This window comes from Pristiophorus japonicus, chromosome 6 (genome assembly GCF_044704955.1).
Source record: "Pristiophorus japonicus isolate sPriJap1 chromosome 6, sPriJap1.hap1, whole genome shotgun sequence".
Classification (NCBI taxonomy): Eukaryota; Metazoa; Chordata; class Chondrichthyes; family Pristiophoridae; genus Pristiophorus; species Pristiophorus japonicus.
The window spans coordinates 228,080,610-228,095,954 of NC_091982.1; the positions used below are offsets into that span (position 1 = coordinate 228,080,610).

The window sequence follows — 15,345 nt, forward strand, 5'->3', positions numbered from 1 at the left end:
CGCTCCACAGAAGAAATTAGATTGACATCGCCCCATTTCCAGTTCAAGACAGCAAGCCAACTCCTCCCCAGTAGTGCGGGACCATCCCCCGGGACAATCCAGAGTGGCAATCTGTTCTCCGAATCTTTGTGGGTTACAACTACTGTGGCACTGCCTAGCACCTGAATGATCTCCTTTGTATATGCCCGTAGCCGTGCGTCAATCGGTAATAATTTTGGCCTATTGGCCTTGGACACCCACAACCTTTCGTAATGTTTGATACTCATTAGGGACTGGCTGGCCCCCATGTCCAGCTCCATTAATACTGGAATGCCATTGAGGAGCACTTTCATCATTATCGGTGACGTCCAGGTATATGAACTGTATATGTGCTCCACATGAACTCGCTGAACTTCAGCTTCCAGCGATTTCCCCCAGCATTGATTTGGCCTCGTAGGGCTTACATCGGGTCCGTCCTCCTCGTACATCAACCTGGCTGCAGGCTTCCTGCACATACGCGCCAAGTGACCGCTGACGTTGCAGTTTTGCAGGTATATTGCTGATACCTGCAGGCTCTGGCTGGGTGTTTGCCTCCACACCTCCAGCATGGGCTGGGGGCCCGTTGTTGGAAACAAAAGGTCCATTACCAGTCGATCGTCTCTGACTGTCTCTGTAACTGTACTTAAGCGTACCATTAACAGGTTTTGATGGCCCCATTACTGGCTGCATTGTCCATTGCGATGGCATGAATCGCCGTTCAGCTAGCCATTGTCTCTGTTGAATTCCCCCTTTGGGTTCGACTACATGCTGGGGCATGTCTGATTGCCCTTGTCTGCCTAGAGAACTGTGTGCTGCGTTAACAATGTTGACTCCCTGGTTGTTTGCCGCATTTGAGCCAAGATTTTTGTCATACATCATTCTGGTCTCTTCCTCCCCTGAGATAAGTGTCTGGGCTATCAGAGCCGCTGCTTCCAAGGTCAAGTCTTTGGTCTCAATCAGTTTCCTTAAAACCCCAGCATGCCCGATGCCCTCAATAAAATAGGCTCACAGCATCTCCTCTCTGCATGCATCTGGGAACTTATATAGGCTCGCCAGTTGCCGGAGATCTGCCACAAAGTCAGGAACGCTTTGCCTTTCTCGCCGCCGGTGTGTGTACAATCGGTGTCTCGCCATGTACATGCTGCTCGCCGACTTAAGGTGTTCCCCGATCAACTTACTGAGCTCTTCGAACGTCTTGTCCGTCAGCATCTCTGGCGCTGGAAGATCCTTCATCAGGGAGTACGTTCTGGATCCACAAACCGTCTGGAGATGAGCCCTGCGTTTGTCGGCCGAATCCTGTCCCAACCATTCCTTAGTGACAAAACTTTGCTGTAGTCTTTCAATAAAGTTGTCCCAATCATCACCAACACAGTACCTCTCTTCTGTGCTGCTAGTGGCCATGCTCGCGTGGTTTAAATTCCAGTTTCTCGTCGCCAATGATATGTCCTTACTAGACAGTATAAATGCACACGAGGCCCATACTTGAGAGGTCACTCTGTGACCAGTTACCTTTATTACCAAGACCTCAAGTGATGAAGGTGGGTGGAGCTTCCCCTTTTATACCTGAAAGTCCAGGTTAGCAGTGTCTCCCACAAGTTCACCCCCTTGTGGTCAATGTTCTCAAGGTGTACAGCTTAGGTCAGCTTATACATGGGTTACAATGATAGTTGAATGCATGACAGTGACATCACAGCACGTGTGCGTCACCACACTCGCTCCCCTCCGTTAAAGGGGAGAGAATCGGGCATTTTTTAACCGGGTTTTGGCGAAGCCAGCGCCCTGGCACCAAAGAAGGGGTGCCAGGCTGCCTGTTGGCAACCCGGCCGAACCTGGGAGGCACAATAGTCCGGCCGACATGGGAGTTGGTTGGCGAAAAAATTATATGGCGTCTGCAGCATTTGGCCCTCCCCTTTCATTTCTGCCACAATGCCATGGCCCAGAGAAAGGAGACAAGGTGCACCAACAGGAAAAGCTGTCGGGGGCACCGTGCGGCAGGGCATCGATTTCTTTTTGCTGAATTTGGGTCGGAATAAAAGGGAGGTGAGGGAAAGCGGCGGTGCGTGCTTCGACGACGTGCTTGCGGCGGTCGGCAGCAGTGGGGCAGAAGTGGGGAAAGGCCGAAAAATCCACAACCTAAATTTGGGTCGGGGCAGTCAGTTAACCACAAAGTGGCGGCCATGGGATTCCGCCGCAAACGGGCAGTAACGGGTCTTTCGGAGACCCTGAATTTCGGCCACTTGCTCAGGCCCCATTTGAAGTACTACATTTAGTTTTGGGCATTGGCCCTCAGGAAAGCTGTACTATCCATGGAGCGGGTACAGCACAGATGCACCAGAATGATACCAAGCTTTAAAGGTTTAAATTATGAGGGCCGGTTGCACAAAGATGGTTTTTATGTCACTGAGTTTGGAAAGTTCGACGGTGATCGAATTGAGGTCCTTAAAATGAAAAATTCAATAATAACAAACATTGGCCTAGATTTTCCGGGGCCTATGACTGTGTTGACGGTGCGTACATGATCGTGAGTGCCCAGGAAACACTGGGTTCCTGCGTGCGCTACGCGAAAAACCGGAGTGTGCGATGTGTCAAGTTTCAGCTCTATAATCCATCGCATCCCGGGAAATGGACATTCACAGACTGAAAGTCAGGCTATTTGCACAACTAATGCCCAGCAAATGCCCGTGAAACTCTTACGCCTGGTAAAAGCGGGTGTAGGGCCTTCTTTTTACCAGTGTAAGGGTGACAATAAATATTAAAATTATTTTTAAAAATTATTTAAACATAAAAAAAACTATAAAATTAGTAATAGGTTATTTGTAGCTCCTTTAAAATGTTGACTTTTTTTTTAAATTAAATTTTATTTTAAATATTTAAGTGTATTTTAATTAATGATTTACATTAATTTAATTGGTGTGTATTTTTAAGGAATTCCTATTCATGCTTAGCGTATGGGGATTCTGTACGCAAATGGAATCCCCATAAGCACAATGGGGATCCCCCTTTTTGATTGGTTGGTCTGGCCCATGTGATCGCAGGGGTGCTTGCAAACTGCATGCACCTCTGGGATACGTGGGCCTTTACGCATGCAGGCACGGAGAAGTCCAGGACCGCGAGTCTATGAACCTCTGGAACCATCAGTTAGGTTCATGTTTTTCTTGCGGTTCGGAGGCATCGCCCACGAGAAGCCTCCGACTGTAAATTCAGGCATTCAATGCTACAATGGGAGGACATTAAGATATATGTAATGGATGAATTTTAAGGTGGGTCAAATGGCCTTCCTCATCTATAATTATCTTGTGAACAAAACAGAGTATATTATGGCAATGTCCACTGAGTGCAGTCATTAGGGTCACTGATAACTGGCTGGACAAAATGTTAATTTCTTAGTCGCTGGTGCAAGCATTCTATGTAAGTTACTGATATATCTGTAATGTATTTATGGATGACTCCACGAGGTAACGTGTTGTACTCATAAGAACATAAGAATTAGGAACAGGAGTAGGCCATCTAGCCCCTCGAGCCTGCTCCGCCATTCAACAAGATCATGGCTGATCTGGCCGTGGACTCAGCTCCACTTACCCGCCCGCTCCCCGTAACCCTTAATTCCCTTATTGGTTAAAAATCTATCTATCTGTGACTTGAATACATTCAATGAGCTAGCCTCAACTGCTTCCCTGGGCAGAGAATTCCACAGATTCACAACCCTCTGGGAGAAGAAATTCCTTCTCAACTCGGTTTTAAATTGGCTCCCCCGTATTTTGAGGCTGTGCCCCCTAGTTCTAGTCTCCCCGACCAGTGGAAACAACCTCTGCCTCTATCTTGTCTATCCCTTTCATTATTTAAAATGTTTCCATAAGATCACCCCTCATCCTTCTGAACTCTAACGAGTAAAGACCCAGTCTACTCAATCTATCATAAGGTAACCCCCTCATCTCCGGAATCAACTGAGTGAATCGGCTCTGTACCCCCTCCAAAACTAGTATATCCTTCCTTAAGTAAGGCGACCAAAACTGCACGCAGTACTCCAGGTGCAGCCTCACCAATACCCTATACAGTTGCAGCAGGACCTCCCTGCTTTTGTACTCCATCCCTCTCGCAATGAAGGCCAACATTCCATTCGCCTTCCTGATTACCTGCAAACTAACTTTTTGGGATTCATGCACAAGGACCCCCAGGTCCCTCTGCACCGCAGCATGTTGTAATTTCTCCCCATTCAAATAATATTCCCTTTTTTTGCTTTTTTTTCCCCCAAGGTGGATGACCTCACACTTTCCGACATTGTATTCCATCTGCCCAACCTTAGCCCATTCGGTTAACCTATCTAAATCTCTTTGCAGCCTCTCTGTCCTCTACACAACCTGTAGTGACCTTGGTCCTTTATTCCAAACTCCAGAGTGAGGCACAAGCATGGTGGCTCCTCTTTTATACAGCCCCTGCCACCAGGGCAGGAAACCCCAGTCTCCACCAGTTGCACCCTCTAGTGGTGCCAGCATGTATATACACAGTGTAAACCTTATTGATAGTACATCAGGTAAACAAGTCTCCACCTTATGCAACTATACAGTGACTACAGAGAGTATATCTATAGTCTGCATATATAACAGTTACAACCTCTAAACGGTTGGCCAGCTGTATCATCGAGAGGTACAGTTCTTAATGTCCTTTGTTTTAGTATATCTTCAAGGGAGTCTGAATGGTATATCTGAGGCTATCTCTCTGTCAGCAGTCAGTCTGAATCCAGCAGAGATACTGGGCTAACCGGAAGCTGAGGTAGGGACTCATCATATAAGTAAGCTTCAAGGATTCATGTTATGTTCGAATGTTTGAAACATGTAATAAGACGCATTGTGAGTACACATGAACCTTCAAATAAAAAAAGATATATTTAAAAAATGAATCAACCATCAGCTAACCTGTGTACAATGTTGGCCTGGACGAGGACACTAATGTTGGTGCGTCTGTCCTCCCAGGGGATTTGCAGGATCTTGCGGAGACATCACTGGTGGTATTTCTCCAGCAACTTGAGGTGTCTACTGTACAAGGTCCACGTCTCTGAACCATACAGGAGGGCAAGTATTATTACAGCCAGTCCTCGTCCAGGCCAACATCGCCAGCATTGAAGCACTGACCACACTTGATCAGCACCGCTGGGCAGGCTACATAGTTCGCATGCCAGATATGAGACTCCCAAAACAAGCGCTCTACTCGGAACTCGTCCACGGCAAACGAGCCAAAGGCGGGCAGAGGAAACATTACAAGGACACCCTCAAAGCCTCCCTGATAAAGTGCAACATCCCCACTGACACCTGGGAGTCCCTGGCCATAGACCTCCCTAAGTGGAGGCAGTGCATTCGGGAGGGCGCTGAGCTCCTCGAGTATTGTCGCCAAGAGCATGCAGAAATCAAGGCAGAAGGAGCGTGCGGCAAACCAGGCTCCCTGCCCACCCTTTCCCTCAACGATTATCGGTCCCACCTGTGACAGGGACTGTGGCTCTCGTATTGGACTGTTCAGCCACCTAAGAACTCATGCTAAGAGTGGAAGCAAGTCTTCCTCGATCCCGAGGGACTACCTATGATTATGATGATGATGTGTACAATGATTAGGGCTTGCCCTGTAACCTGGTGAAATACTTCCAGTAGTGATCAATGATGGGGACATTGCGGGGAGATGCAAGAAGCACCCATTCCCAATCAAAATTTTACAAACGATAAAAATGGAGCACAGCACGAACAGTATTAGCTCACATCCCAAGTTTTCCCAGTGCTTCCAGATAACAGTGGCATACATTGGCAGAACCCAGGAATTTCTAGTCCCGTTATGTGCAAACATCAGAATAACATCTTGGTGATGCACTTGCACGTAGAGAGAAAACCAAACTGCCACGCTAACAAGATGTGACCTTTAATCTTTTACTCCATTTTATCAAACTCCTACCTTTCAGGTGATTTTCACAGAATCTGAAGTTTAAATTGAAATTACTTTGCCATGAATCTGAAAGCCGGCCACAGTATTCGAAGAGTAAACTGTCTGTGCCAGTTGTGTTGCCAATCTTACTGAATGCACACAGCAGACTGTGAACAAAGATTCTTTCACTGGTCTGAAGGGCTTCTTTCAGAAATACCTGGCCTGATGCATGTAGACACGATCAAATCATGTGGACACACAGGTCTTATATAAGTTGGGACAATGCCCTGTATTTATAAAGATCAATTCCAGTTTGGACGGAGTCCCATCAACAAATGTTAACAAAGTTTAATCTTCAAATGAAATTCTTCTTTCAGTGTGCAAGCAGCATGTATACAGATAGATTCTGGTGCCAATGCACAAATTGATCCATACGCGTACTGGCCCTCCGTATTTTTCTGGCTTGTAGTTTAAGATGGGAGATCTACGAATATTTATTGTCTCGATCTGATTTTTTTTAAATTGTGGGGCGGGGGGGGGGGGGGGGGGGGGAAGGCAGTTATATGCTCATCAAAAGGCGGAATGGCATCTCTCCGTGAAAAAGAAAATGGGTGGAATTCGGTGGGGGCGAAAAATGGATGCTATCAGATTGGCCGCCTGTTAAACACCTTTCCCTTGACTTCAACAGCTGCCTATATCCCAGTCTTCAAAGCGTGCTTCGATTCTCTGCAAGTATGACATTTCCATTTTTACCCCAGCTGTCCACGTGAACTTATAGTCAGCAATTACATGGAAATTAGGGCTTGTTTTGTGATTTAGACTGATGCTCAACATTTACTGAGTTGTGCTTGCTCAAGTGGACTTCTCTCGAGGTTTTTGTAACAGGCTGATTATGGCAAACAATAATCGCTTCAATCGCGGCTAGATTGAAACCCCAATCCCAAAAGTTAAAGAACAGTTTGCAAATCCGCCAAGTCTCCAATGTAGCCTCTATTAAATTAAATCAATCAGACCGGTTGGGATCCTAATGTGAAGCTTCAAAGACACTATAGACTCCTGAATTAAACATACAAGACTTGGATTTGTATAGCGCCTTTTACGACCAGATGATGTCTCAAAGTGCTTAACAGCCAATGAAGTACTTTTGGAGTGTAGTCACTGTTGTAATGTGGGAAACGTGGCAGCCAATTAACGCACAGCGAGCTCACACACACAGCAATGTGATAATGACCAGGTAATCCATTTTAGTGATGTTGATTGAGGGATAAATATTGGCCAGGACACTGCTCTTCTTCAAAATAGTGCCATGGGATCTTTTACATCCAACTGAGCGTGCAGACGGGGCCTCAGTTTAACAGCTCATCCGAAAGACAGCACCTCCGACAGTGCAGCACTCCCTCAACACTGCACTGGAGTGTCAACCTAGATTTTTTTTTACTCAAGTTTCTGGAGTTGGACTTGAACCCACAACCTACTGACTCAGAGGCGAGAGTGCTGCCCACTGAGCCACGGCCGACACGAATAACTGATAACATGCTAAATCTTCAACCTGTTCTTAACTAGTCACTAGTTTTGTATACTTTATGCAGCTTTCATTATATTTGGCAATTACTGATACAGAACCACTAGCTGCTTGAATAGTTTCAATTCATCAACCAACGCAGCAAGATTTCATTTTTAAAACATTGTTTTTATTTAAACTTAAAAACACTTGGCAGAATAAGTTAACTTTGCCCTCCACGGGCAGGTTGCACACAGTACACTGTACTGTGGCTGCTACTGTGCATGTTGGAACTCCACGGAGCAGATTTGTTCTGATTACTTATCACTGGTCTAACACTATGACAGAAAATGACATTTGCAGATATTTATTTCTTCAAACAGTACAATTTGTTTTGTGTATGTACAGGTAAAAGACCAAGAATGAATAAAAATCTTTTGTACAATATAGGTAGCACTGTAACCAGCCTTTAAACGCAGCTTTCTAGTTTGGTGATACTGAGCTCGCTGTGCAAATTCTTTCCTTCAAAAAAACAAGGCAGGTTGTCACATGAGAAGGTCACTTAGAGGAACTAAAATGAGGGGTGGGGGAATCAGTTTAACTGTAAGGTACTTGTTTCTTCTGTGCCTGCACATTCATTGTGAGCTGTCTTCTCCACTTACGATGTCCTATGCAGTGCGATATTTAATTTAAGTCGGCATGTCCCTCTGACCACGGTGATGCGAGGCTTACCAATTGCTGCTGAATTGCACTTAGTCGGTCTGTTCTCCACATCAACAGAGTGAGCATCGTTTTCTTATCAAACTAGTCCTCTCTAAGTGTAAATAAACTAGCATGCAAAGTATAAAATCCAGTCTGTTAACAGACGGTGCACTTTTCAGCAGCTCTGTCCCTTGTGTTATCTTAACATAAGAATCTAATACAACACTGGCCCATTGAGCACTTGGAGGAGCCTTTCAACCGATGATGATTGAACAGGAAGAGGCAGTTCATAACCAACATGACGAAACATTTCTGCCAAGTACCTCTTCTCACTTGCCTTAAACACAAATAATTATTCAAGTTTAATGGAAATTTGAGATTTAAAAAGAAAAACTAAAATCTGGATCATCACCTGGAAATTCAAGCATTCGTTTTAAAAACCTGTTTTAAAATTTATGTCTTGAACCAAAGGTCGGGAGTTTCAAAGAGAAGCCTCTAGTCATATTGTGAGAGTTCATTAGCGGCTTGGGCATTGAGAGAGTTCATTAGGGACATGGACATTGTGTGTGTTCATTAGGAGCATGGACATTGTGTGTGTTCATTAGGGGCACGGACATTGTGTGTGTTCATTAGTGGCATGGACATTGTGTGTGTTCATTAGGGGCATGGACATTGTGTGTGTTCATTAGGGGCACGTTCATTGTGTGTGTTCATTAGTGGCATGGACATTGTGTGTGTTCATTAGGGGCATGGACATTGTGTGTGTTCATTAGGGGCATGGACATTGTGTGTGTTCATTAGGGGCTTGGGCATTGTGTGAGTTCATTAGGGGCATGGGCATTGTGAGAGTTCATTAGGGACATGGGCATTGTGTGTGTTCATTAGGGGCATGGGCATTGTGTGTGTTCATTAGGGGCATGGGCATTGTGTGTGTTCATTAGGGGCATGAACATTCGAGATCTATGGGTCAACAAAAGACACTGCAATGTATCTTGTTCCATTTGTAGTTGGGAGCCCTTCGTGGAGATGAGTTAGTCTTCCTGGATGTATGAAGCTCCATCCTTTCCTCGGGGACTTGATGGCACAGTTATAGCGATGGAATTTGCAGCCTCCACCCTAGAATGAGAACAGGATTTATTTTTCCATATTTTTAAACAGCTGAAATTCACTCTACTGCCAGATATTGAAATCAGACCATTACTGGAGTCTATGTAAAGTGTCGTACAGACAGATGGTCAGAAGAACCAGGCACTATGTTTTTGTCTTTCTCGAAGACTGTTTAACATTTGTAACGAAATGTGACCATTTGTTACATGCATGACATGTAGCTTTATATCCAGCGGTCTTAGAAATAAATGTTTAATGCGGGAATAACCTTTTTATGAGGAACAGCTTTGTCCTCTATTTAAGCAAAGAGGTTCTTCAGGAAATTCTCACTGCTGTCTCTGGCAATCTACCAGAGTTGTATACATGAACAAAGAGGCTCTTCCGCCATTTGCTTCCAAATGCAGTCGTCTGTAAAATGGTGCAGTAATTAACAATTTATTTATTTATTGCAAATCTCTGTCATTGCACAATATTTGTTACATGCGATCTTTTCCTCTGCTACTTCAGCGCCATTTTATGTGGTCAAGAGAAAACCAGGCAGAATGGGGGTAATTCTAACCTAACATTCCCTTTCCAAAAGGAAAGAAAAATGGATGCTCAATCCAATCAGTTTGCCACCGGGCGGATTAGGTTAAAATGACCCAATTCCCACTCCATCTGGAGAAGGCCCATTAATCAGGATGACGGGGCACATTAGGCTATTGGTCTATGAAGAACATACTCCTGGAAGAGGGGACAGTGCATTGATTGAAATGCACACAGGTGAAGACTTCAAGCGACATCATCCCTCTCATTTCCTGGGGGGGATCAGCAGTAAAGAAAATACTCATGTTTAGGGCAATTGAGTTTTGAACAAAGGACTGCCAAAAACAGTCTTAGGCCCAGGAGCTAGGAGCTAAAAGTACAGGTTTTGTAGTTAGAAGTTAACCAGTAAGAAAGGCATGCCAATAACAATTACGTCAGGTAATGTGGTCTTTTTTTTCTCTCCCTATTTTTCTGAGGAGAGAAGAGAGACTGATGAGTGGAATTTTCTCCTTATGTTCAATCACTCTATGTGAAATAACGCAGCTAACAATTTGTATCTCGGACCCTCTCGCCTCACTCAGTTATTAAATTCACCTTTGAAAAGATTGGAGAAAAGCACACGTCTGAAAGACACAATATCCAGTTCACATCACACGGGGGGTCCTATTATTGCACCACAGTTACGCTGTATAATTAGATATTGGGCTGTATAGACACACCTGAATGTAAGAGGCTCAGATGATTGTGACCAGTGCCATTGTACCGGACAGAATATCTAAGGCAGAACTGAAACTTATATTAATTATATTAAGCAATATCAAAGAAAGCACAATTATACATGGAAATTCAACTAGTGCCAGGTGCCGTCTGCAAGTGGGAGATTTACGATAGGAGTGAGCATTGTTATAATGGAGCGAAAATCAATCTCAAATGATGATGTGAAATGAGGCAAGCCCAATTGATTGTAACCAGATTTTACAATAACGAAGGATATTTCATTAGTGGGTTCAGCTCGTTGATTTTAATGTGAGCTGTGGGGAACATGGAGGGTGTGGGGGAGAAATAGAACCAAACGACATATATATATATATATGTATAATCTTTGTAACCATGCAGGAACAAATTACCTTACAATGAAATATGACTACATGAAGACATTTGGGTTATTACAGCCATGATAATGTATTGACATAATAAACACGATCACGTTTTGACTTACAGCCAAGATTTATATATTTCTGCTACCTATGGTGTTATGTGAACTCTTTAAAAACATTTGAATTTAGTTGACGATTAGCCGGAGAATGTCTGAATTGCAAAGTATTGGCTGCCATCTTCTTCCCCCTCCCTTCTTACCTCCACACTCATTCTAGGCTGTTCCTTCTCTATCCAGTGGACTGGAAAGTCCAGCCCATGAACCACTCCAAAAGATGCAGTAAATGTCACTGTTAGATTAACCAACCCAAGTGGTAAATGCTAATCCCGACATCCCACAATCGGGAATTTGACACCAGTTCTAGCTATCAGGGTTTGCTAAAATTTCTTTCCACCCTCGAGATCTTCATCTTCAAGCACACATTAGTCACTTCCCTCAACCTCTGCTCAGTGTCCATCACCCCCACCTGGTGAAAAGCCATAAGTATAAGGTGTTGTTACAACAGAATCCGTTTATAGGCACCTTCACTGTTCACTTAACCATTGGGTTTAGAATTATACTTCAGGAGAATGACATTCACATGTACTTTTCTTCTTTTACATTTCCCATTAGGACCCAGAAGTCTTTTTAAACAGGTTAATGCCAGCCTTAAAATATGATTGGAAAATCAAGGCTGGATTCTGTAAGCATGGTAGGTTCCATCTTTAAAATGGAGACGAAGTAAACAAATGCTTGGGAGTTCCTGGAACCTTGAGTGGTTTTACACTACAGCGTATAGCAGATAGAGAGACCAACGCATCTGCAATTGGCTATACACGTGTAACGCAACAAATACATTTTGAGTCATGACTTAGAGGCTCCAAAGTGACCTGTAAGTATTAGCACACCATCACACAGCTTCTTACATAACTTTAGTAATTACAGCATCTAAGAAGCACAGAGATTGCAAAAATACTAGTTAATCCACATCTACAAAGATAATCACCAATGTAGAGAGGTTTGGCCCATCTAGCTTATCTTTCCATGGATAACCACAGGTCCCCCTCCACATCATCTCTTGTCTTCTGAAATGGATCCAGAGCTTTCGACTTGACTATTCTACCTTAAAGGCCGTTCAAGGTATCAATGACTCTTTGCATGAGTAGTAGTTTAAACATTAGTCTTCAACTTGCCTTTCATCAGTTTATATCTATCCCCCAGATCAGACTCTTCTCTGCACCATTTCTAGAGTTTAACATTTTTTTATCGTGACGAAAACCGAAAGCACGATTCAAATTGCAACCTGACCAGAACACTGGAGGAGGACTTGTGCTCTACTGATTCAGCAACATTTAGCATTGTTTGCTGCTCCACAATAACTCAGCGTGGTGGTCTAAGCTTTCTGCCTCACACCTCCCCATTGATTGGGATACCTCTTAAGGTGGTGGGGGTGGGGAAAGGGTGTGAAGTTTGCCTTTCATGGAGATGTGTCCTTGTCCCCAGCCAGGCTTTGGGGTCATTAGCATACAAAAGGAAGGATTCCCAGCCTCTATTGGGAAGTCTCACCTTGTAGACGGCGGTTTCATAGAAACATAAAAAATAGGTGCAGGAGCAGGCCATTCGGCCCTTCGTGCCTGCACCAGCATTCAATATGATCATGGCTGATCATTCCCTCTGTACCCCAATTCCTGCTTTCTCTTCATACCCCTTGATCCCTTTAGCCGTAAGGGCCACATCTAACTTCCTTTTGAATATGTCCAACGAACTGGCCTCAACAACTTTCTGTGGCAGAGAATTCCACAGGTTCACCACTCTCTGGGTGAAAAAGTTTCTCCTCATCTCAGTCCTATATCCTTAGACTGTGTCCCCTGGTTCTGGACTTCCTCAACATCGGGAACATTCTTCCTGCATTTAGCCTGTCCAGTCCCATCAGAATTTTATATGTTTCTATGAGATCCCCTCTCATTCTTCTAAATTCCAGTGAGTATAAGCCTAGCCGATCCAGTCTTTCTTCATATGTCAGTCCTGCCATCCCAAGAATCAGTCTGGTGAACCTTCGCTGCACTCCCTCAATAGCAAGAATATCCTTCCTCAGATTAGGAGACCAAAACTGAACAGAATATTCAAGGTGTGGCCTCACCAAGGCCCTGCAGCAAGACCTCCCTGCTCCTATACTCAAATCCCCTCGCTATGAAGGCCAGCATGTCATTTGCTTTCTTCACCTCCTGCTGTACCTGGCATGCCTACCTTCAATGACTGATGTACCATGATGCCCAGGTCTCGACGTGGTGGGTCTCAACTCTGAGCACGGACGGGTCTTGGCTGGGGGACAGTAACTTTGTTCTCCCACTTCTCCCTCCCATCGAATGCAGGAGGATTGGGACATACAGGCAACCCGTGTCCATCATTCACACGACAGCGAGTGGATTCTATCCTGAAGAGAATGGTCCCTGGGAAATTAGGAGCAGGGCGCACAGTGGCAGGGATTTGGGAGCACATTCCACAGGACTTTTCCTCAACTATCTGCCCCAGAACTGCTGGGGAAAAAATAAATAATTGGGGGATGGGGGTGGTGAGAGAGGAAGAGGAAAGTCTAGGCTGGTAAATCTAACATCATTCCCAGATTTCTTTCAAATAGGAACACTGTATTAAAGAGTGCATTTAAAAGTTTAATCCAATTCCAACTCTGATTTTTCCTAACTAGACAATAGTCCAAATTAAAGTAGAAACCAAAATGTATTTAAAAGTAAGGTTCAAGTGAGAAGACACCGGCTGACCTTACTGACAAAACAAAATAATAAAAGTGGCATATCTAACCCACCTGAAAATCTATTCCTTTATTATTTAAGGCGATGTTGATAGTGAATGTCGAGGAATCATGATGAGGCTTCAGAAAAGCCTGTCTCTCTGGTGTATACTTTACAATGAAGTTCAGCATGGCAACACCCTGGATAGAAAATAAACCAACAACATTGAAAGCTATGAAGCTGCTTAACCATTTTTGTGATGTTGCTGTACTCAACTGGCTTTCCAACATCCTTTAGTTGTGTCCAAACAGAATAGATTTTTTAACCCTCTAGCTTGTTAAAAATATGAAAATACATTTGAAAAGCTATCAAAACCCGCAAGTTGTGAGTTAAACATCAACAATGTGGACTAGATTTTCTGATGAGCACTATTTAAACATTATTTGTAATTAAAAAATGGATTAGCACGGACATTAAAATATCAACTGGGAAAGTCCAGCTTTGTACGTCATTTCGAGGTTGCTACTAGCTTGTCTCCTATGAATCTGTGAAGGGCAATGGCATGGACATTTTGAAATTGATTGTGTTACGTGCTTCCCCCCCTCCTGCCTAAAACACAGGAAGTGGGCAGAGTCAATATTACAATTCGACTGACAATCCTTTAGTCAGCAATTAATTTCATTGGGAGCCATAGTAACAGACATGTGGAAATATTTTAGTAAGTTCCAGTGATAAAGAATTAGTTGTAGGCAAGTCACATTAGTAAAATACCTGTACTTCCAAACATTGCAACTCGTGAAAAATGTTATTCAAGCCATTTCTGGCTTCTGTGTTTCAGATTCCTCCTGCAGCTTGAGAATTGCCTGTCATCGACTCAGCAACTGCCCATTGTTATGATTGAAATGAAGAGCTCACCGAATGGGGAAATCACAAATGCTGACTTTTGCCCAGCACTCCATGATGTAACTTGTTGCAGCATTCCAGAAAAAGTGACGTGAGCAAGGCACAGATCGACATTGTGGTACTCAGCACTGCCCTTGGGGAATATGTCCCCATGCTTAATATTTCCCCGTGCTTGTTCTCGCTTTGTGTGCCTGCAGCTCCCATCGTACGTTACCCCTTCCAAAAGAACAATGGCTACAGCGCTAGATACAACCGTCATACTTACTGTCCTCCATCAGGAACCTTCTTGTGTGCTGGACTAGTTTATGGTTGGATCAAGAGGGTAATTTATGATCCTTCTGTAGTACACTACACAACGGCAATTCAGAATTTGGAGCATTACCAAATCGAACTGGGTCCATTCCTGTGACGTAAAACATTTGCACTGGATTTCGCTGTGATCAGTAGCCCAAAGGATTACAATAACGGAGTGATCAGTACAGGCGATCCCTGCAGTAGGCTTGCTCAGTGTTCACATGCAGAGTCAGCATCAGATGAATCAACTCCTCGACCTCTCCTCTTCGACACCCTGTTCACCTGGCTAATGGCCAGTGAATCTATGCAGTGCTCCACACAAGTGTGACGGGGTTTAAAATGGGCAAATTAAAAGCACCAAAATCAGAAGTACAATCATTCTTAGCAGCCCAATGGGAAGCCCAACAGGAAAGAGAATCTGGGGGGGACAAGCTGAGCAGCTGACCATTATCAACTGGTGACAGCATTGCTCAGCGGTGCAGTCATTACACGATGGTCAGGATCCACTG

The 15,345-nt window shown here is 44.1% G+C and overlaps 1 protein-coding gene across 2 annotated transcripts in view; it reads right to left on the reverse strand.

Moving 5' to 3' along the window:
* Positions 1 to 7,591: 7,591 nt before the first annotated feature.
* plod2 (procollagen-lysine, 2-oxoglutarate 5-dioxygenase 2) overlaps positions 7,592 to 15,345 on the reverse strand; it is a 181,640-nt gene continuing 173,886 nt past the window's right edge. For both annotated transcript variants that reach the window (XM_070883673.1, XM_070883672.1), the window contains 2 exons: positions 13,714 to 13,839; positions 7,592 to 9,241 (listed from right to left, as the gene is read on the reverse strand). In XM_070883673.1, coding sequence (XP_070739774.1) covers positions 9,086 to 9,241; positions 13,714 to 13,839 — 282 coding nt within the window. In that variant the 3' untranslated portion in view covers positions 7,592 to 9,085. The remainder of the gene's footprint in view (positions 9,242 to 13,713; positions 13,840 to 15,345) is intronic.